This window comes from Amia ocellicauda, chromosome 7, assembly GCF_036373705.1.
Source record: "Amia ocellicauda isolate fAmiCal2 chromosome 7, fAmiCal2.hap1, whole genome shotgun sequence".
Classification (NCBI taxonomy): domain Eukaryota; kingdom Metazoa; phylum Chordata; class Actinopteri; order Amiiformes; family Amiidae; genus Amia; species Amia ocellicauda.
Genome location: NC_089856.1, coordinates 41,393,799 through 41,414,988, shown reverse-complemented (window position 1 = coordinate 41,414,988; position 21,190 = coordinate 41,393,799). Strand labels below are relative to the sequence as shown.

The following is a 21,190-nucleotide window of genomic DNA, read 5'->3' as shown; positions in this document are numbered from 1 at the left end:
TAGAAGTAACTATGTAACTGAGTAAGTAAATGAGCTACCTGAGTAGTTTGTATATCAGTACTTTTACTTCTACTTGAGTAAAATTTTATCAAAGTAACAATACTTTTACTTTTACGATTTTTCAGTACTCTTTCCACCTCTGCCTTTAAGTACTCACAGGAAAGAGTAATGCTGAAGTGTTGGAGTGGGGGGTTAGAGGAAAGTTAAATAGATCTGCCATTGGTATAATTACTCTAGTAGTAGTCTAATTATATGCACTTAATACCGTTACTACATATTGTAAAGGGTTACTAAAGATATGTGCTATACTGCATATTGTATGCTGCCTTTTTATGTGTAGAGCACTGCATAACATTACAGGCTATATATTTAAATATATTGAAATGCTTGTATTTCATGAAACCTATCTATGATATATGTACATTTAAACTTTAGTAATTACATACATGTTCAGTTTGTTAATTGTACAGTCAAATGTTTCAACAGTATGATTGGGTAATGAAAGCTGCATTGAAAGGACCCGGAACTGTATGTATCCGAGTCGCAGCGCAGAGGGGACGCTTCCTGGTGACGCACACTGCCTGCGAGCTGTCATGGCGTCCGGGTACCTGGTCGGTCGTGTCTTGTCCCCGCTGGGAGTTCACGTCCACAGGGTGTGCAGGACTGTCCTCCTCACGCAGACCCGAGAGAAGAAGCGATGGATGAAAGCTTACACGTTGTTGATGGAGAGGAAGAGGAAGCTGGAGGGACCGCCAGCAGCCAAACCCCGGTAAGGAGTAGAAGACGATTTACGCCGGTACAGGGATCATGTCAAGGCCATGGCATTGGTTAGGGTTGTAGTAAACTTACAGTCCTGCAGTTATGTACTACATAATACGGCGTTTATTATCTGACTGACGTATTAGCATACTTGTTCACATTCAACGATACGTTTGCATTATAGACCTGCAGTACAAGAGCTTGATAGGAAAGAAACTCCTGTACCCTGTTTTTGAATTGCTCCGTGTATACACAATAAATCACGAAAAGTATTTCAAAACTTGTGTATAATTGACATCTGTTTTGTAGCAATGCAAACATTTCTGTGATGAAACAATCCCCTTTGGAAATTGTAATTTAAGTGCATTGAAGATGGTTGGATAGGCAGCCTAGTTATTTAGTGCCTGGCTAAAAGAGAAATACCTTCTCACATACACCTGTGCACCATTCTGAACCTTAAATGTTATTTCCTGATGACCTGTGTGGATTATTTGTGATGTTGGTGTTGCCCTAATAACATTGTGCATGTAATACACAACACAAACAAACATGTAAGTCACCTTGGATAAAGATATCACCAAAATGACTTCATAGTGATAATATTAGTAGTGTAGTAGTATAAATAAAACATGTTTATCACCTTCTGAGGTTTTCTGTTTTGTACCCTTAGCTCTCATCAGCCTAACTGGGATTACCATGCCGAGATCGAAGCTTTCAGTGCTCGGCTCCACGAGAACTTCTCCCTGGACCTCCTCAAGACGGCCTTCGTCAATCCCTGTTACGTCCAGAGGGAAGAGGTGAACCGCCGGGAGCTCGGTGTGGACAAGGAAACTGTGGCTCTGAGCCTGAAGGACAATCTGGAGCTTGGCAGACAGGGGCGGGAGTTCTCCGAGAGCTACCTCACCGACTGGTGCCGGAGCAACTACCCCAGCCTGCCAGCTGAGGGCGTCGGCGCCGTCATGCGCTACCTGAGCCAGCCGGCCGTCGTGTGCCATGTGGCCCGAAACTTGGCTGTGGAAGAGCTGACCCTGAGCGCCCAGTTCCCCGTTCAGGAGGAGGTTCTGCAACAGACGTTTTTCGCCGTGATCGGGGCGTTGCATCAGAGCAGCGGCCCACAGAGAGCGGGCTACTTTATCCGGGTAAGAAGAGCCATAGAAGTGTGTCAGAACTCAGTTTTATCAACTTTACTTATACTTTACAATATATGACATCATTAACTGGGATGTAAAAGCCTGTTAACCCAAAATGTCTTCAATATGGTCCCATGCAGAGGTGAACCATAATCCCCTGAACTTTTATTTCTTAATGCAACCTTTCTTTTTAAGCAGACATTTTCTTTTATCCTCCACAGGACTTCTTAATAACTCAGCTGATTGGGAAGGACCTGTTTGAACTCTGGCCTGTGGTCAACCCAATGGGCCTGCTGGTAGAGGAACTGACTCGCAGGAAGCTGTCTCTGCCAGAGCCCCGGATCACGAGGCAGTCTGGAGCCAGCACTGTGCTACCCCTCTACTTTGTTGGCTTGTATAGGTGAGTAATTCAATAAAACACTTAATACTAAAATCATGCGGGTGTGAATCTAATTTCAGTATGGAAAATGGAATAATCCCTTCCTCATTTATCCCAGTGTCTCGACAACAGCGTGCTTGCGTTCCAGGAAATGTCCCTCTTTTAATCGGCTCCCCAATCTTAGTTTTGAAGGCCAGAAAGTTGTGTTGTCACCCTGTAAGAGACAGTGTCAGTCAGGCAGTCTTGTGTTTGAATGTGGTCTGTGTGTTTGCAGTGATAAGAAGCTGATTGCGGAGGGTCCTGGGGAGACGGTCCTCGCTGCGGAGGAAGAGGCGGCCCGCGTTGCCCTCCGGAAGATCTACGGGTACACAGAGAACAGGCCACCCATGGACTTCTCCAAACCCAGAGAGGAGCCCACGGATGCCCAGGCCATCCGCAGCACTTAGCCACTGCAATATTTCAACGGTCATCCTATGTATCGCACTGATAACAACCGGAGATCTTCAGACTTGTATCTGGCTGCTTCCAAGGACTGACTCACATTCAGGATCATTAGACTGATGTTAGAATGTGGATTATTTTTTTTTGTATTTGATTGTTATTATTGGTTGTGAATAAAAAAGTCACGAGAAGAAATGTCTTATCACAGCAATTGTGTGTTGTTGATTTACATCCTTTATTCAGAACGGGTGGATTTATTGAGTCTTAGTGTTTACAAGAAAATAATCTGTAGGCTTCATACATGTATGTTTTTTATTAATAAATAAATAGTACACCGTAATAAACAAATGAAAAAGTAGATCCAGAGCACAGGGATAATTGTGTAGTGCCTGGTAATTAAAAACAATACATTTTCCATTAAAAAACAAGTATATACTATTCTGGCATGTACTTTAATGAGTTTCCACAAATGCAACAAGAAATATTAAAAGTGCAAGTTTTAGTTGGCAATGCCCCCTGTAGGTGTAAAAAATACAATTCTTGTATTAGGATGAATATGTGCAATTATATATGGCTTAGCTAAGTGCCCTGAAGGGAGGGTATAACATATTGCTACTTCTTTGGTTCATAATTTTCATTAGCCAGTAAGATACTTTGTGACTTCAACTCGATTGTGTTGTTGACAAGAAATGTATAATACGCACAAAACAAGTCTGTCAGTCAAGATGAACAATAATGACAGTACTACAACTAAGAAGATCTGCCGAGGCTAGAGGGTCGTGCTACACCGGCCTAGTCCTGTTTGAAGTGCCGCACACACAGCCACAGAGTCCGGCCATTATCTGCAGGACGCTGAAGATGATCTCCAGCAGAGCGACCGCACTGAGCCCGGCGAAGGTGATGAGGTGCAGATTGACCAGCTGGGCCTCATTCAGATCTATAGACAGGTCTGCATTCACGAAATGGTTTCCGGTTCCACTCCTCTCAGTGACGTTTCTGCAGCCGTCCGCCTCGAGGTACCATGTGATGTCGAAGTTCAGCTCAGAATAGGAGCTGTGAACAGTAGAGCAGGAAATAATGAATCCGACTTCCATTTATCAGACCTCGGTTATTGAGATGAGGTGTAAACTCACACTGGTGCATGCATCGTTAGATATTAATTATATTGCTGTCTGATAGGATTCTGGTGGTTCTGAAGTAATTGAATGTGTTTTCTACAAGTGTACTTTAGCAAAGAACAAAAAGGAGTTTACCTGATGTTTTTTATGCTGAAATCACAAGAGGATAATCCAGCTTGGGGGCCCTTGCATATCAATGGACCACTCCCCAGGGCAAACAAAGATATTAATACACAGTATAGTGCACCAATAATGCTGACAATGCATAAGAAAGCCGACAGGAGCATCTGGGGGAAAAAATAAGACACGTGTTGTATATAAGTAATCAGATAATCTTTGGCCTTGTTTAAGAGTGAGTAAAGGTCATGATTCACTTTCTATCATTCTTAATTTCTGTTTTTTTCTTGCACTGGTGTATTAGTTCTCAGATGATTTTGGCCTACTTCTAATGATGACATTGAAATGGTTTATGCATCTTCCATGAGAACATTAATTATTTTAAAAGTTAATGTTTTAAGATGGACATCAAATGATCTAGATAAATAAACAGATCGCCTACCCCAATTCTAGAGTTACAGCTTCCTCCCTTCTTTGCAGCGAAAGCCATTGACACTGCTGGCAGAACCTGCAACATGAAAAGATACAGTGATAAATAAATAAATTAATCATATATCCTTCAATTGGATTTCCAAAGATGCTTAAAACACAGGGCCTTTCTGGGAATATTAGGTTTGCTGTTTCATACTAGAGAGTCAATGTGTTGTATTCAATTTTAAACATGTTGGTTGTTATTGTGAATGTGATTCTCCAATCCTTATTCAAGTTATTTGATTTTTTATTGTATTAATTGAACCTAGTTTTAAGTAATTGACAATACAGTGTGTCACAGATCCAATTGACCTACACGGAACTCCGCTAATTCACTTTCTGTAGATTGAATGAGCTACGCAGTCTGTCTGCTAGCAGCCTTAATTAAACCACCATTTCTCAGTCTGTTATGTTTACATAAGTCCAAAATAAATCGAATTATTCACAGAGAAAAACACTGCCAGATCAGATTGCGGAGCGGAAAATCTTGCTGGTCAATTTATAAAGGTAAAACTTGTGTAAGACTGGCAATTTAACTTTGCCCTGTATACTTGCATTGAGATTTTTACAGCCTTGTTGCAAAGCTGCCAAACGAATGAATCCCGGCCCCTGTCATGTGGTAAGAAAACTGTTCCTCCAGCAGAGCTTTCTCTAAAGTCTTTATGATGATCTGACTCAATGAGCTGTGCTGTGTGCAACCATCGCTGTGAAGGTGTTTCCTTGAATCTGTTGGCGGTACAGTCTGGCTGTTGCTGTGAAATAGGGCTAAACACCTCTTTACTATGAATGGATATTGCTTCCACTCTGCTTCTTACGTACTGAAGATTTACATAAAATAATATAATCTCTTGAGGCACAAGAATATGTTATTTTGTGGAAGTCAGCGCTGGATGTGTAGCTGAAGAAAAAGGTGATTGCTTCCCTATTGCCTTTACATGGTGCCTGTCTTCGATCCACTTAAATAGGATTATATGATGTACATTTCTAGAAGTGAACTCGTGTGAATTGCATGCAAAAAAACATCTACCACTCTGTAAAACTCAATGTCATTCATTTGGAAGAAATAATGATACACTTGTCCAGAAAGATGTCACACTTGTTTCCAAACAATAGCAACCAAACTTAAAGTGTCCAAACGTCGACTTAAACACTGTGAAGTATTCATAACAAGCCGAGATAGAAGCCTCTGCAATAAAAACGTACAATTATGATGACATCCCTTTTGAAAGCAGTATCAATGACCTTGAGGAAGTGACAGCGGACAATTGAATTATCTTTTGTCTTGCAAAGTGTCCGTACTTGAAGGAGAGCTGCTATTTCTTGATACATAGAGTGCCTACAAAACCTTTCTCATCTGTAAATAGACACGCAGACATGAATACTTACCAAAATACCTCCTCCCACTAATCCAGGCAGCCACCACTCAAAGCAGGAGACCGGGTTCTCAAACAGCTGGCCATCCATCGCATAGTTTGCCATCATTGGGAGCAAGTTTAAGACCATGGCTATAATGGAGAGAGACATGAGGAAGAATCCATTGCAGGAGGTAAAACCTTCACAGCAAGTCATGTTGACGGCTGAGAGGGTGATTGTTCAGTCCTGAGAAAGATACTGAGGGGGTTTAACTCACACTCTCCTTTATAAACTGTTCCTGGTTAAATATTATTCGGAGAGTTTTTTTCGCTTTGTGAGAAATGTATTTCCTGGTTGAAAGTACATGAAGCTGTGATGCATCACTGATGTGATATTTTATGACTACGGCAAAGGTGTACAACCTCTTAATCAACTTTAATGTGTGTCACAAGATCCTCTCGAACACGTCCACACGCAATCTATTTGTGTTGTGTTTGTATATATCTTTCCTTTTCTTTTTTGGCATAATTTAAGTCACAGATAGTTAAAAATGTTGTCACTGCTCATTAGTGGAAACCAAAGGACTCTTTAAACAAATGTAGATGTAGCTGTAAGCAGCAAGGTAGGGGGCCAAGCATATCTGTATGTTTATGGCATCTGGTAATGCTAGTTCAAACATACAAATGAAAACTGATCTGTGATTTATGATGAGTCAAAATATATATGCAAAGTGACAATAGGTGTAATCTGACTTGCCTTGAACAAACGTGCTAGTGGAATTAGCCAAGGTCCTGTGTACAAAATCCCGCTTCACTCCACCCAACAGTTTCAGAGAAGATCATTTAATATTTTTGACACCTCCAAAATTGCTGCCAAACCATGTGACTGATCTATATAAAGCTCATAACATAAATACACCAAGTTTCACATGCGTCCCATATGCAGTTTAAAAATGTCTTAGTATTTCAGACTTTGAGCTATGGTATATAAATACAAAATGTCTTTGTTGTATATGTCATTATGTATATGTGATTTGAGCCATAATACTTCCCTTATTGTCTCTTTCTGCTCTGTTGCGTTGTTTAGCCAGCACTGACAGGATTCAACGGTGATGACCGGTACATCCTCCAACCCACTTTTGTGTCTCATCACAAAGCTTGTCATGTAGCGCAGTGGTTCAAGGCAGGCAGTTCTGAAACAAAGCTAAAAATCCTGGTATTTGTCTCAGCTAGAGAGCTCAATTACCAAACAGCCATGTGATCAAGTAGACAAATATAACCAGATCTATTACAGTTCAAGGCTTGAAAGATTATTTCGAGTCAAGGTAATACTACTTGTAAAATCATTTACAGCCCGTGGACAAGGATTTAATTCATCCAGTGAATCAGCTAAGCAGAATAATTCAGTTTCACAGAAGACACTATGGCCTTTTTTTGAGACACCTGATTTAGGCCAAGGAATAAATTATTGAATATACTGTGAAAAGCATAGCTACGGCATCTTTCTATCTGTTGTTCCTTTGCTTTTTGACTTTGACCCACCCGCTAATAGCAAACTACAAACCTATACATCACAGCGGTTATATTTCTGATTAGAAGAAAGTGGCATCTTACTAAAAATGCAGCCGTAACTACAGTTCTGTCGTTTTTGATTAGCAGGTGGGTCAAAGTTTTGATTTAATCCGGCCCTAGCATTGAAACTTTAGACATGAACACATAGAATTACCAGCCATCTATCTTTTGTTTCAACAAAATAATAATAAGAAAATAATAATTTTATGATGTAAATGTTTTTGCATCATCATGAGCGATAAGATTATGCAAGCTTTTCACTAAGGATCAAGGCTTCATGTGACGTTCCAAGCATTATATGAGGTGGCGCATTTACAACAGGCAAGTTATTCTGTAACATGTAAAAGAAACAAACACAACCATTATATACAATCGAAAATATCTCACTTCCTCAGCAGGAAAATAAAATGTCCATTATATATTATGATGAACTTGCCGATCTAATTCAAACCAAAACAGCTACAAACAGTAGCTGGAAGGAAGGAAAGACAAAAAACAATTCAATAGATATAATATAATGATTTGTTTACCGAATTTGATCATCATTTTTCTAGGAATAATAAAAACCATTTTACAGCTTCACAAGGTTCACTTTGTTACTGTGTAAGAGTTGGATTATGCAAAGCAGTTATCATGTTCAGATCAATGATTTCTCAGTTTGGTTAAAGTAAAAGCAACATGCCATTTCAGTCCTTCCTGGTGTAAATAGTTTAATTAAATGATAGCAGGCTGATCTGTTACGGTACAGCCAAAATGTTGCAATGGACAAATTGTTTTAATGTATCATTACAGTTATTGTTTTATTAGTAAGTACTTTTTATTGACCTAGGACTTTAAAGTATTGTGGTAACTTGCGTATCAACCCGGTCTCATTTTCAGAGGACTTGACTGCTGTGGGTTATACACTCACCTAAAGGATTATTAGGAACACCATACTAATACTGTGTTTGACCCCCTTTCGCCTTCAGAACTGCCTTAATTCTATGTGGCATTGATTCAACAAGGTGCTGAAAGCATTCATTAGAAATGTTGGCCCATATTGATAGGATAGCATCTTGCAGTTGATGGAGATTTGTGGGATGCACATCCAGGGCACGAAGCTCCCGTTCCACCACATCCCAAAGATGCTCTATTGGGTTGAGATCTGGTGACTGTGGGGGCCAGTTTAGTACAGTGAACTCATTGTCATGTTCAAGAAACCAATTTGAAATGATTCGACCTTTGTGACATGGTGCATTATCCTGCTGGAAGTAGCCATCAGAGGATGGGTACATGGTGGTCATAAAGGGATGGACATGGTCAGAAACAATGCTCAGGTAGGCCGTGGCATTTAAACGATGCCCAATTGGCACTAAGGGGCCTAAAGTGTGCCAAGAAAACATCCCCCACACCATTACACCACCACCAGCAGCCTGCACAGTGGTAACAAGGCATGATGGATCCATGTTCTCATTCTGTTTACGCCAAATTCTGACTCTACCATCTGAATGTCTCAACAGAAATCGAGACTCATCAGACCAGGCAACATTTTTCCAGTCTTCAACTGTCCAATTTTGGTGAGCTTGTGCAAATTGTAGCCTCTTTTTCCTATTTGTAGTGGAGATGAGTGGTACCCGGTGGGGTCTTCTGCTGTTGTAGCCCATCCGCCTCAAGGTTGTACGTGTTGTGGCTTCACAAATGCTTTGCTGCATACCTCGGTTGTAACGAGTGGTTATTTCAGTCAAAGTTGCTCTTCTATCAGCTTGAATCAGTCGGCCCATTCTCCTCTGACCTCTAGCATCAACAAGGCATTTTCGCCCCCACAGGACTGCCGCATACTGGATGTTTTTCCCTTTTCACACCATTCTTTGTAAACCCTAGAAATGGTTGTGCGTGAAAATCCCAGTAACTGAGCAGATTGTGAAATACTCAGACCGGCCCGTCTGGCACCAACAACCATGCCACGCTCAAAATTCCTTAAATCACCTTTCTTTCCCATTCAGACATTCAGTTTGGAGTTCAGGAGATTGTCTTGACCAGGACCACACCCCTAAATGCATTGAAGCAACTGCCATGTGATTGGTTGGTTAGATAATTGCATTAATGAGAAATTGAACAGGTGTTCCTAATAATCCTTTAGGTGAGTGTATGTGTGGGGGTTGCTAGATATCAAGACTGTATTCAGCAATTATTATTTCTTCTGATATCGATACCAGATAAACAAACCACACTCCAGTTTAACTAATACGAATGCAGATTGGCGGTGAGGTTGTGGAGTTTGTGTCAGTGGAGGATCACTTAGGATGTGTGAATAATTCTCTTACCAAATGTTAATATTGCATTGTATGTGGAATATAAATGGTCCAATGGTTGTTTTAGCTAATGCTTGAGCATGTTTTAGTTCTGATGTGGAATTACGTGACGTTAGTTTTAAGTCACCTTTCATTGTTTCTTATCAAACTGAGGGAGAAGCTGGATAACACTTCTGTTACCAGCATGTAGTTTGTATTTGGGTTTGTTGCCCTGGTCTATGGAATAAAGTGCCTTGAATGTCTGGGTTTCACAAAAGAAATCTTCAATTGAAATTTGGTGCTGGTCTCTGTGGAGCCCATATGTCAGTTGGGGGGGCCTTCCAGCATGGATGTGTTATCTGTCGTGCTTTGGTGAGCACAGGCCTATCGTAAAACAGAACTTCAAAGCTGTCTCCTTAACTCCTTTCCCACAAGCCTACATTTCTCTGTTAGGAAGGTATATGAATTGCTGTATATATTTTCCAAAATATGGTTGTATGATTTACACTGGCTACATTGAGCAAAAACATAATCTACCGCTTGTGAAAGTATGTAGATAAAGCACAGGAATTAACATAAACAGTTAAGTGGATTTATTTTGTCTAAAAAGTTTAATAATACAGGTAATTGCAGATGGGGTTCCTGCAGCAGAGGGAGCAAGAGAGTTCAAAATTCATAGCAAACTTCACCTCCTGCTTTCACAGTATTGCAGAAGCTCCTGAACACACTCCAGCTTGTATTTAGTCATGTTCTCTTTATTTGATTGTTACCTGTTTGTGTTAGTACTGACCAGGAACAACCTGGTCCTGTGTCAGGAATGAACTTGGGACTGTTGACATTGGAAAATGTTGTTCAAACCTGCACGAACTACATCATCTTTCCCCCACATATTCTTGTGTTGAAATACAGTTTGCATGCTGACATGCAGGTTACAGGTTATGACCTATCCTTAACAGTAAACTAGAAAATAAAACGGGTATTTCTATTTTTCACTATATGTTTTTAAGTGGAATGTGTTATACAAGTATAATTAATTTCTATATATATATTAGTTATATGTGTGTCCATATATATATGACCAATTACCACTTGGAAGTCATAGGGAAGCACATTATGAATAAATGGAATTACTGGATTCTCATGCATTAAGTCAAACAAAAATGATAATTAGAGACAGGAGTTTTGTACATCCAGCATGTCTACATCACTTGCACACATACATAGATCTATTCCCGTCAGCAAAAAACAAACACACACTTTTAATTTGAATTTTAAGCAAATCTTTTTACTGACCAGTACAGTACATGCTTCTATTGCAGTACCGTTCCCCACAGTCAGCAAAGGCCCGCTATACCACAACACGGCGGAGAGCCATGGCCAGGCCGCTGGGGGCGCTCGTCCGCACACGCCGCAGTGCGGGAGGCCGCTCTTGCTCACGGCGCTGCGGCTCCTTGTTCGTGGAAACGGGAGGCCTGGGCGAATTCCGGCTCGACCCTTCATTCAGCCGCCCTGCGCCGCCGTGTCTCTCCAGAGCCCGTCTGCTCGGTCCCGAGTCCCCGCCGGCCCACCTTTTTCGGATACTGCCCATTCCCCTCCATCCCTCCTTGGGTTTTTTCGAGTCTCCCTCTCCGACAGCTCCCGGCCCCCGGCCATGGCGGCGAGTGCGAAACGCAAGCAGGAGGAGAAGCACCTGAAGATGCTCCGGGAGATGACGAGCCTGCCGCCCAACCGAAAGTGCTTCGACTGCGACCAGCGCGGCCCGACCTACGCCAACATGACGGTGGGCTCCTTCGTGTGCACCTCCTGCTCGGGCATCCTGTGAGTACAGCCCGCCGTCGGGTGACCTTTCGCGGATGGGCAGGCCGCTCCCGGGTAAACTAGTGCCGTGGGGCTTACTGTGGTTTAAATTGGGCATGGGTGGTGGTGGGTTACTTAGCTGGAGGCATAATCGATGAACCGGCCGGGAGTGTCTTTCTCCTCCTGGTGTCGGATGATAACGGTCTGTTTTTGTTCTCGTATCTGAGGTGTAGGAGGAGAAATTGGCGTCATGATCCTGGTTTGCACGACCCTATTCTTTAGCTGTTGATTTTAGTTGCCTTTGATCCGCATACGACACGTATGTAAAGACCTGCTCTCTCACACTAGAAGAAAGTTAGTCCTCATTTACTGTTATTAAATATGGAGCCCGGAGCCATTTAATACAGCGTTTCTCACCAGGGGAAATGGCAGGTTGCTGAGGCAGAAAAGCGATGTCTGAGAATCACAATAGCAGACGTTTAGTTTAAAAAAAGATGCACATCGCTCTTCAAATACACTGTAGCTGTGCATTGTTGTCTCATGTGCGTGCAAATGAGCATGCATGTATGTATGTATGTATGTATGTGTGTGTGCATGCGTCGGCTGTGGAAGTAACGGTGCAGGAGACGACGGAAAGCGATGCATTTTGTCGTGGTGTAAGAGCATCTGCAGAAGGGGTTGGATTAGTGCTCTTTGACCAGGCCAGTTAAGGCAATCGCCAGAAAGTGTTTCTGCAAAAGACATGCAAGACGAACAGTTCAGTCTAATGTGTTTCCCGTTTGCATTGTGCGTTTTCATATTTAAAGCAAGGCCTTTAGGACAGTAATGGCGCTTCACACCTGTGCCGTGTCGATATAGACGTGATAAGAAGTGGCTTCCTACTATCTAACAGCTGTGTAGGTCAAAGTTTTGATTTTGGTCTAGCCTTGGCTGTAGAAAAAAATGGATATAGATCCCTGACTTCATAATCCAGTTGTTTTAAATTAACTTAACAATTAAACCACTGAGCAAAACCACTTTCCCCACGCCTTCTTGTTAAAACCATAACGGTGGTGTTGACTTTGTTTTTCCCCTTGTCCCCTTTCTGTCTAGATACTACAATTAAGTTGAAAGTAATGTTGAAAATAGTAAAATTACAAATAAATTGTTCCTTCTGCCACAGTATGGATATATTTTTGTTTGTAATGTACATCTATTCTAGATTTTAGATTTAAAATTGTATAATTTAACATTTTTATATATATAAAAAATATACACCCCTAATACTTTAAAAGTAAATGTTGTATAAAACATCTTCAATAGAAATTCATCTTCTTTACTTTTAACTTGTCCATTCAAACTCTGCAATATATGGCTTTTATGTATTTGTATCAACACAGTTCTGTGAGGGTATACTGTCCTGTTATTTAATACAGTACTTGGTGTTCCTTTAAAACACACACACTTTCTTGTTGTGCCAACATAATGTGTCTTACATACTTTGAGACCACAAGTCGTTTTTCTACAGAAACATGCTGGAAAGAGGATTTGGCCTGACCTCTATACCACATGAAGCACTTCCTCCAAACTATGAAGTTACTGTGCAAGCTTTGATTTGACTGCAGTGCCGTTGTGCAAGAGACCTGTTGAACATCCTGCTTAATTCACACACCAAAGACAAACATTGCGCACTGTTTCTCTGTAGATAGGAGCATGATGTAATGGCAGTATTTCCCAACAAAATGTTTCATTCAGTTACAGAATAAGTTTTCCAGTGAAATTCTGTTTTTATTCCCTGTTTCTGCTCGTCTTGGTTTGTCATTGATGCTGTGAAGACGCAAGTGAACTTCTCACGATTTTTAATATTAACCACCCACTGAGGAGTTATTCTTCTGTAAATTGAGCTCTTCAAAGAACAGAGAAGTATTAGTTATGTCCCATTTAACATTTTCCAGTAGGTAGGCTTTTGGTTTTTCTTTCCACCCTATTGTCAATTAATCAGCTCACACCCAGCCTGTATAGCCTATAGCATAACTTCAACATTGTACTATTGGTCAGATGTGATCACTAGGGAAACCTTGTTCTGGGGTAGCCAATGAAACCACAGAGGATAGCGCATACACATTCATGAAGAATTGCAATGAATAAAACACATTTTGGAAAACCATTTTGGTTTAAAAAAAGACTGATATTGCCACTCAGCTCTGCTAGTTTGTAGTTTTACAACAGGATTTCAATTCTGTAAAATTCAACCTGTCTACAGTCTTATATTCTTTGTTTACCCATGATTTTAACATTGACCTTGTGCTGGACTGGTAGCATGCTGAATAATAAATTACATCTAAATTACATCTGACTGGAAATGTGAAGGACTTGAACAACACTTTGGCAGTGGCTGGCTCAATTGTTGTCAACACCTAATCAGTAATCAACAGTGTGGATATTTGCTGGGAACTGGATCGATTTGTAAGAGGAAAATTGAAAAGGCATTGTTACTCTCGGTGGCATTGGATGTGGTTCAGGTTCCTTGGCCTCGAACAACAGGGAGGGATGTCCAGGCCAGTGTTTATGACCCAGGCTTCCAGCTTTTATCTTCTCGTAGTGATTAAACTGTACAAATTACTTCCTCAGTTTATCCCCCTTTTTATGATCATATTTGCATTGCAGGTCAATGTAGAACAATGTTAAGTAATAACTACTAAGAATGAATTATTGCATTTCTGGATTTTTTTTAATTGCACAATTTTCCAATGTAATTATCATTGACATATTGGATTTTAACCAACTTCAAACCCCCTAGATACTGTTGCTAAGAAGTGTGCAGAGTCACCAGACAGGGAATTGAAGATTAATTTGTCAATTCCTCTTAGCAGTGTTGGACACATCCCTTGGCCTCCTAATTAGCTTAATAAATGTAGAAGTGTTGAGGCACCAGGCTTTTCACGGCCAAGCTGGTTACAGCATGTATCTTTGTTTTTGTTTACCTGTTGGGGGGTTAAAATTGGATATACGTTTCCCTGAATCAATTTAAAAGACTTTGAGCTCTTAATTTCTCCTTTCAGGCCTTGGGTTATTTTTGTAAAGGAGATCTCTTAATTTGGGTTTCTTTTTTGTTTTCTCGAAGACAGCCTTGCTGTACCTATAATTTGAGATTTTCCATATTTCCATAATTTGAAAATGCCAGTTACTGTTTGCCAATTACCTTGGTGAACTGCTGCAGTTGTTGTTTCAAGAATGATGAGACAAAGCTTGTGTCCTTCACTACACACACTGTCCAAGGCAGCCGCTATTGTTCGCACTGCAAGCCCAGAATGCCTAGTTCTGCATGTATCGCACCAATCAGAGGGTCTGATGCAGATTGATCAGCTAACGCCCTGAAACTGCAGACACTGAAGCCAGGACCAAGGCCACCTGGGAACTGTCTGCCCAAACAGGAATAGCATTGGCTGAACCTGGAGAATAACCCTTCCAGCCGGATATGACACACCTAATATGCCAGCAGATTGCCTTCAGCAGATGTGCCACTCCGAATCCCCTGACTCCTTTATATTTCCCAAATGCGGTACTCCAGGAAACTGAATGAGCTTTACTTGTGTACCTACCACAGGGGTAGCATTTACTGGTGCAGGTACATTAATAATATTATTTTTTCTACCATAAGAACATCTTCACTTTTCCTTCAAAAACCTTGAACTTCACAAACCAGGATACGTGTATGTAGGACAGACTGATGCAGGCTGAGCCACTTTGCTGCCGAGCTGGGCCCGATTCCAGCGGTTTGATTTTCATAAAACCGGTACTGCAAGGATATATCAAAGCTGAAATCTGAGAGCTGCTTGTTTCCCCTCCGATACGAGAGGTTGTACCAGCCGGACTCATGCCGTCAGCAGGATGTGCACAGTAAGAGTGATGTCTCATAAATGAGACACAAATGAGACGTCGCACAGAGAGGCACAGGCATTGTGTGTGTCAGTCATAATTCTTGTCAGTATTGAAGCAAAGAGTGAAAAAGGCTCTTTCAAGTGTATGAATCTTCTAACTTAAATATTTAACGTTTAAAACATCCTTCTGATAGTTGCTTCTTAAATTGTGTAGAACTGCAGGACCGTGCCCAAAAAGTTGACAAATCGGATGTTTTGAAAGTGATGCCATTGAACTTGCAACTGTAAAAAATGTAACTGGTATCAGAATTTGAAAGGCTAATTCTGTAATGTTGATCTGATAGCTTTTTTGCCATTGGTACTGTGTACTTTGTGAAATATGTCCTGTGTGAAATGAGAATTTTTCTAAACCATCAATTGAAAACAATAACGAATGTGATGGCTTTAGTGTAGTGCTGCGTCCTACTGCTATCTCAGTAGTGTAATTTAATCTGATCCTGTAATTTCTTTACGAAAAGCAAGGGCCTTTTTATTTATTTTTTAATTGGATTTGCATTTTGATTGAAAAATGTAGTCCAATTCCCTGGGTTTTTTACCTCCACAGACTCCAAATATTTACAGTCTTACTGTAGTACATTACCAGCCCTGTAGTGGTATCTCAGTCATGCCAACTAATAAAGGGCTCTTAAATTTTCTTAATTGATATCTGGTTTTAATTCTAATCTTTTTAGATTAGCCATAATGATTGAGTCAGTGAACCTCTCTTGCCCCTACTGGCTAAACCATGTTAAAAATGCACGGTGTGAATCGAACACCCTGTCTGAATTTTGTTTGCGCAGAAATGTTTAGGCATGCAATCTTCGGATAATGCATACCTGGAATCTACGCTGTTTTGAATTGGACACTGACACTCAGGTACCTGAGGTAACAGTAGTTTCCCTTGTGGCTCCAGCCCAATCCCTGTTTATTGGGCTTCAGGCCAAACCATGTGATTGCCCTGGCTCAGCTCAGTCCTTCTGGGATAGGAGGAGTAGATGAAAACTGATTCCTAGAAGAGATAGTGGTGGAAGGCACACAGCCTTTAGGCTACAGCAATGAGATGAGGTTAGAGATATTGGAACCAAAAAGGATCTTAAATACCCACTTAATTTTTATATTTTACATTTTAGAAACCTGTCTAGTTATGACAGCCAATTAGCCTATGTATTTTATTCTTTATTTGTCCTCTGTAGATTATCAAGAAGGGCTGAAATGGCCTCTGTTTTGTTTATAAACTTCTCCCTTGGTTTTTATGCATGGTGGTCTGTATGTGAGTTAAATTACACCTGATGTTTTTAATTCAGTGCTGAGAGTCTAGTTGTAGCTAGTGGTAGAGATCATGCCACAAGCCCCTGTAAAGTTTAGTGTCATTAGAAAGTAATCCATTTATCAGTCTGGCCTCCTTTTAAGTAAGGTACATTGTGTCACGTTACATTTTCTCTGCAGCTTTGCTAAGCTCCTTCAAGAATAATGCGGCACTTTTTTAAATCTCCCTTCTGAACTGGTGCTCTTTACTCAGTCAATCAAGATGGATGTATAAAATATTAAAGGCATTCTGTGTGTCTAGGTGCATCTGAGCTTTATTTTTTCCAAAGGGAAATAATTTCTCTTACTTTTTCTAAGGTACAAGAGGGATTATACAATTATTTCCCCCATACATTTTTTTGGTTTAAAGTTAATCTCATTGGATGCTTTAGAAATAAATTCAGGAGGTTGATCCATTTGTTGCCAAGCTTGACTTTGCAACCCATTATTTCTAGATCTTGCTTCAGTGGATCTCTTTCCTCAGACGGAAGCAGTTGATGGTATTTATACTAATCCATGGTTTAACAAGTGTGGCCTTCTTGTGGGAGCTGACTTCGGCTGATGCGTGGCTGGGTTCCAGGTTGACAACAGTGGTTTTCTTCTTCCTGCTACTATATGATTATAGTAAGTGATCTGTGGGATTTAGGATGTGTAAATTAGTTGTTGAATGGGGAAATGGAGGCACACTGCATTCGCTGTGTATGCAAAGCTATTGCTCACTAACTTAATGTGGTTGGTTGAGGGAGTGACATTTCTAAAGATAAATGGTTTGAAAGATAAACCAGACAGTTTTTCCTTAAACCATTATTGCAAGTGTAATTTGTGGATGCATTTTTCAAATTTCTGTCTAGAAACCACTTTTTAAAGATGAGCAGGATTTAAAAAATAAATAAAATCCCGCATTGAATCAACTCTAATAGTGTCTTTGGAAGGCATGCTGAGACTGTGGCAAGCGAAGAACATGCAGCTCGTTTCAAACGCAAGGCCTGGTTTACAAGAAGTGACAGCTGCGCCACGCATCTCTGCAAGATGACTGCTCTCGCTTCTGACAAATTAGAGTAGGAGTTTTCTGGATTGAAACCGTTCTGCTCATCGAGGAGCAACATATTTTACGTGGCGTGTCATTCTTCTAAACCCCCTTAGAAAAAAAAAAAACTGATTCTTGAAGTTCCTTGAACAGGCCCCTGAAGGTGAAATCTGTTATGATGCCTTTTATCCAGCTTGATGTTGCAACTAGAGAGATGTCGGTGTTCCTCATACTGCCAGACACCCCCATAAAGTTTCTCTTAGTTTGAAATGTCATTTGTATTGCTGTCAAGATTTCACAATTCACACAGCATTTAACATTAGCTTTGATAATGGGAAGAACAAGAAGCTGTCCTTATTATTATTTTGTTAGTCGCCCAGGATAAGGGTGTCTGCTAAGAAATAAAAAATAATATTAAGGCAAATTGAGTCTTGAAATTGATTGCATCTTAACTTTTGTTTGTTTGGTAAAATGGTGGGTGGGGGAAACCTTTGTCTTCCCCCACCATTTCATATTGACTCAAAATAGAAGTCGTAGAACATGTGGAGAGTGCTTAATGTTCAGTGGTTTAGTTGTGGGACTGACTACTACATATGCCTTTTGCAACAACTTTCGTGTTGCATTGTAGTGTAGCTTAGACATCAGCGGTGAAAAGCAAACCGCAACAATGCCTTGGGTGAAAATGGGTGTGTGGAGTATGATGTCGAGATGCTGCGAACCTCTAAGGAAATTACAGTGTTTGAGAAGTGTCTTTGAACATTGGCGGTATGGTGACCCAGTGCACTCTGCAGTATTCCTTAGTCGCTGTGTGATAGACCAGCTTTTATTAGCTCTCAAAATTGCACAGGAAACCGTATTAAATCTGCAATAACTTTTTTTTTTTTTTTAATCGGCAGACCTGCTTATTGCCTGCTGTATAAAGTAAGCTGTCAGTTAATGGGCCTTGCTGCCTCCCCCCCACCTGCCCATCTAAGCTATCACAGGGAAAACCTATTAATTATACATACTTAGGGGAAAAGCAGAGCATCAAGCAAACTGCAGTCATTTTATAATTCACTCCTATTCTTCCTGAGCCTGTCTCTCATGATCATGCCTGTATGTTAATATCTGTAGGCAGCCTGTTTTATCTGCGGTGTCTATGAAGAGCTATGAAGAAGTACTGAGCCAGCACAAGAGACTCGTGGCAGTGTGTCACAGTAATAATAAGTCCTCCAGATCTGAAGATTTCAGGGCAGGCTTCCAAATTAAAATAAAAAAACTGAATCTAAGTGGGCATCATTTTATATTGTTGACTGTATGTGTAGTCTTTTGAGTGCTTAATGAATTAAACTTATCATATTTCTATGATACTTATGTGATTGGTATATTTTTTTATCAAAAGCATAATTTACAATGTATAAGTTGACAGTCATTTTCTATACTTTGTTAGTGCATGGGTCAGGATTGAAAGTGTAGCCCAGCGTGAGTCAACACTCTGCTTGATGGAGCCTGCTAGTCTGAGCACACTCCTGGGTCTCAGACAGGGCTCTATGGCGTGTTTATTATCTCTGCAGTTCATGTGTTTGTGTGGTCTACATGGAGGAATGTTGGCACCTTATAGGAGGCTGCAGGAAGATGTTGCGTCTTCAGCAGAGCGTTGTAATGATTCAGTCGAAAGAAGGGAAAATCCTTTAATATGGCACAGATCTAGAGGGAAATGGAAGCTACCATCCAGTCCTACGGTTTAATACAGTGCATGTGGTTGCCTGTACTTTGTGCGTTTCCTAATATTCTTATGCACTTCCATCTTTTGGGATTCGTTAGTTTTAATGCTTGGCAGCTGTGCTAAATGTCTCTTAAGGGCTGCAATCCATGATTTTGGCATTAAAACTGGCAGTGTGGAGTCACACACACACACACACAATCTGCCGTTATGTTTTATATATAATGTAATAGATTTGCTCTAGTTTATCAGCATATAATTTGTATTTTCTTGTAACAAAATGCAGAGAACTTTGAAAATATTCACCCTGAGCCCGTAGACTTTGATAGTTTCCTCGACATAAATGTGCATTCCTTTGTGAATCGGTAAACAGCTTGCAGGATCCCCTTGATCCCCCCTTACTTTAACTTCATCTAAAAATGATCACCAGCACTGTAATTGTAATTCTCTACCCAAATGGTCTTCATTTCAAACCTCTGAAGATAATGATTGTTAGAAGAATCCAAACAAGAGAGGCCATGTGGGTCAGATCCTGCCTGGCACATGGTGTCAATCTGTGAGGAATGCAGAGAATGTGGAGGAAAACGAAATGGTGGTGAATAAAGAGCTTATAGAGATTATTTAATTGAGGAAGTGAGAGGCAGGGCTGTGCTGGTGTTCAGCATAAATCCATGTGCATGTGCTTTCTTGGGGATGTGCCAGTGCTCTTGGAAAATAAGTAATGATCACTTCATTGTTACCTTAATGTGTGGATCTGTTAAGGGGAAAAATCTGTCATGCATTCCAACTAAGGTCCTGTGGTAAGAGTGAGTTTCCTCAATTCGGCCACCGCAGCAGCCCTTTCTTCTCAATTGTTTCCCTTGTTCATGACAATTCTTAGAAAAGGTAGAACTTCACAAGATGGAGAGTTTCTTTTAATATTTTTTCTATCAAGAGAGCACAATTTGTGATGTTCTGCTTTATGTTCTAGAAATTGTGGCCTAAAGTGGACAGTTAACTTGCAATGTAAACCTGCTGGTCTGTCTTATGATGTATGAAGATCAAGCCCTTACTTCCCAACTGGTCTCTCTCGGTGGTTCTTGGCCTGTTGGTCTCACTGTTCCCAGATGTTGTGACCGCAGATGGCTGTCATTATTGCTACCTGTGAGGGGGCAGTGTAAGAGTGCAGATCTGCTTCTTGTCTTCAGCAGGAGGCTATGACTGAGGTCAGGCCTGGGGGGCCCCAATGCACAATATAAACACATTCCAAACAGCAGGGTGGGGGGAGAGCTGTGAAATCTTCTGCTGGTAGAAGACCTCTGAGATTGTGTTTTAACAGACGAGTTTTATTAGTTTTTCTTTGTTTTGGTTTAATTTTGAATTCCATTTCTTAGCTCAATGAAGATCGCAACATTTGTATTTTTTACTTCCGATCTGTATGAATGATCTGATGCAGGGATAACACATCTGTTATGATCTTGAAGTTTTAACAAGGAACGTTTAATGTTGTATCGTGTAGTTCACAGATGTTTTAGCCATCTTGGGTCAGCATGGGGGGAAACTAAATTTATATTAGAGTATTGAGTATTATTGAGACTGCTCTGGATTAAAGCTGGTGGTTAAAGTGCATCTGAACATTCAGCAGCTCTTCTAGTGAAGTTGGAAAGGCCTCACCATTTTGGGATAAATAGCCTGAAGTGGTGGCTAGTATATTTCACACATGCCTTACCATGTGACACTTTTTTATGACACACTGCCAAATACAGGAAACCACACCATGAATCCATAGGTTTAGCCCCAGAAAGGAAGTTGGAAAAAAATCACATGTTGCATCACAAGCTTGAAAAGTAAAAATACCTCAAACTTGTATTG

General features: G+C 40.7%; 3 protein-coding genes across 5 annotated transcripts in view; 2 read left to right on the top strand and 1 right to left on the bottom strand.

Annotated features, from left to right (window-relative positions):
• Nucleotides 1–563: 563 nt before the first annotated feature.
• mrpl44 (mitochondrial ribosomal protein L44) lies at nucleotides 564–2,911 on the top strand. Its single transcript, XM_066709675.1, has 4 exons — nucleotides 564–769; nucleotides 1,430–1,898; nucleotides 2,111–2,289; nucleotides 2,543–2,911. The coding sequence occupies exons 1-4, from the start codon at nucleotides 594–596 to the stop codon at nucleotides 2,712–2,714; spliced, it is 996 nt and encodes a 331-aa protein (XP_066565772.1). The 5' UTR covers nucleotides 564–593; the 3' UTR covers nucleotides 2,715–2,911.
• Nucleotides 2,912–3,007: 96 nt separating this feature from the next.
• Nucleotides 3,008–6,966, bottom strand: LOC136753508 (transmembrane 4 L6 family member 20). The gene is made up of 4 exons (XM_066709676.1): nucleotides 5,802–6,966; nucleotides 4,387–4,452; nucleotides 3,963–4,114; nucleotides 3,008–3,762 (listed from the first exon to the last, which is right to left on the bottom strand). The coding sequence occupies exons 1-4, from the start codon at nucleotides 5,982–5,984 to the stop codon at nucleotides 3,492–3,494; spliced, it is 672 nt and encodes a 223-aa protein (XP_066565773.1). The 5' UTR covers nucleotides 5,985–6,966; the 3' UTR covers nucleotides 3,008–3,491.
• Nucleotides 6,967–11,057: 4,091 nt separating this feature from the next.
• The window catches only part of agfg1a (ArfGAP with FG repeats 1a), a 35,190-nt gene continuing 25,057 nt past the window's right edge, over nucleotides 11,058–21,190 (top strand). Inside the window, exon 1 of one of the 3 annotated variants that reach the window (XM_066709669.1) lies at nucleotides 11,058–11,427. In XM_066709669.1, coding sequence (XP_066565766.1) covers nucleotides 11,261–11,427 — 167 coding nt within the window. In that variant the 5' untranslated portion in view covers nucleotides 11,058–11,260. The remainder of the gene's footprint in view (nucleotides 11,428–21,190) is intronic. The other 2 variants (XM_066709670.1, XM_066709671.1) reach the window with 2 other exon arrangements.

Excerpts from the sequence above, each read along its gene's own strand:
- LOC136753508 (XM_066709676.1), bottom strand. The coding sequence starts at position 5,984 with ATGACTTGCTGTGAAGGTTTTACCTCCTGCAATGGATTCTTCCTCATG. Across the intron at positions 4,453-5,801 it reads TAGTGGGAGGAGGTATTTTG|GTTCTGCCAGCAGTGTCAAT; the intron begins GTAAGTATTCAT and ends TTCATGTTGCAG. Across the intron at positions 3,763-3,962 it reads TTCAGCATAAAAAACATCAG|CTCCTATTCTGAGCTGAACT; the intron begins GTAAACTCCTTT and ends TACTGTTCACAG.
- mrpl44 (XM_066709675.1), top strand. The coding sequence starts at position 594 with ATGGCGTCCGGGTACCTGGTCGGTCGTGTCTTGTCCCCGCTGGGAGTT. Across the intron at positions 770-1,429 it reads CCGCCAGCAGCCAAACCCCG|CTCTCATCAGCCTAACTGGG; the intron begins GTAAGGAGTAGA and ends TTGTACCCTTAG. Across the intron at positions 2,290-2,542 it reads TACTTTGTTGGCTTGTATAG|TGATAAGAAGCTGATTGCGG; the intron begins GTGAGTAATTCA and ends GTGTGTTTGCAG.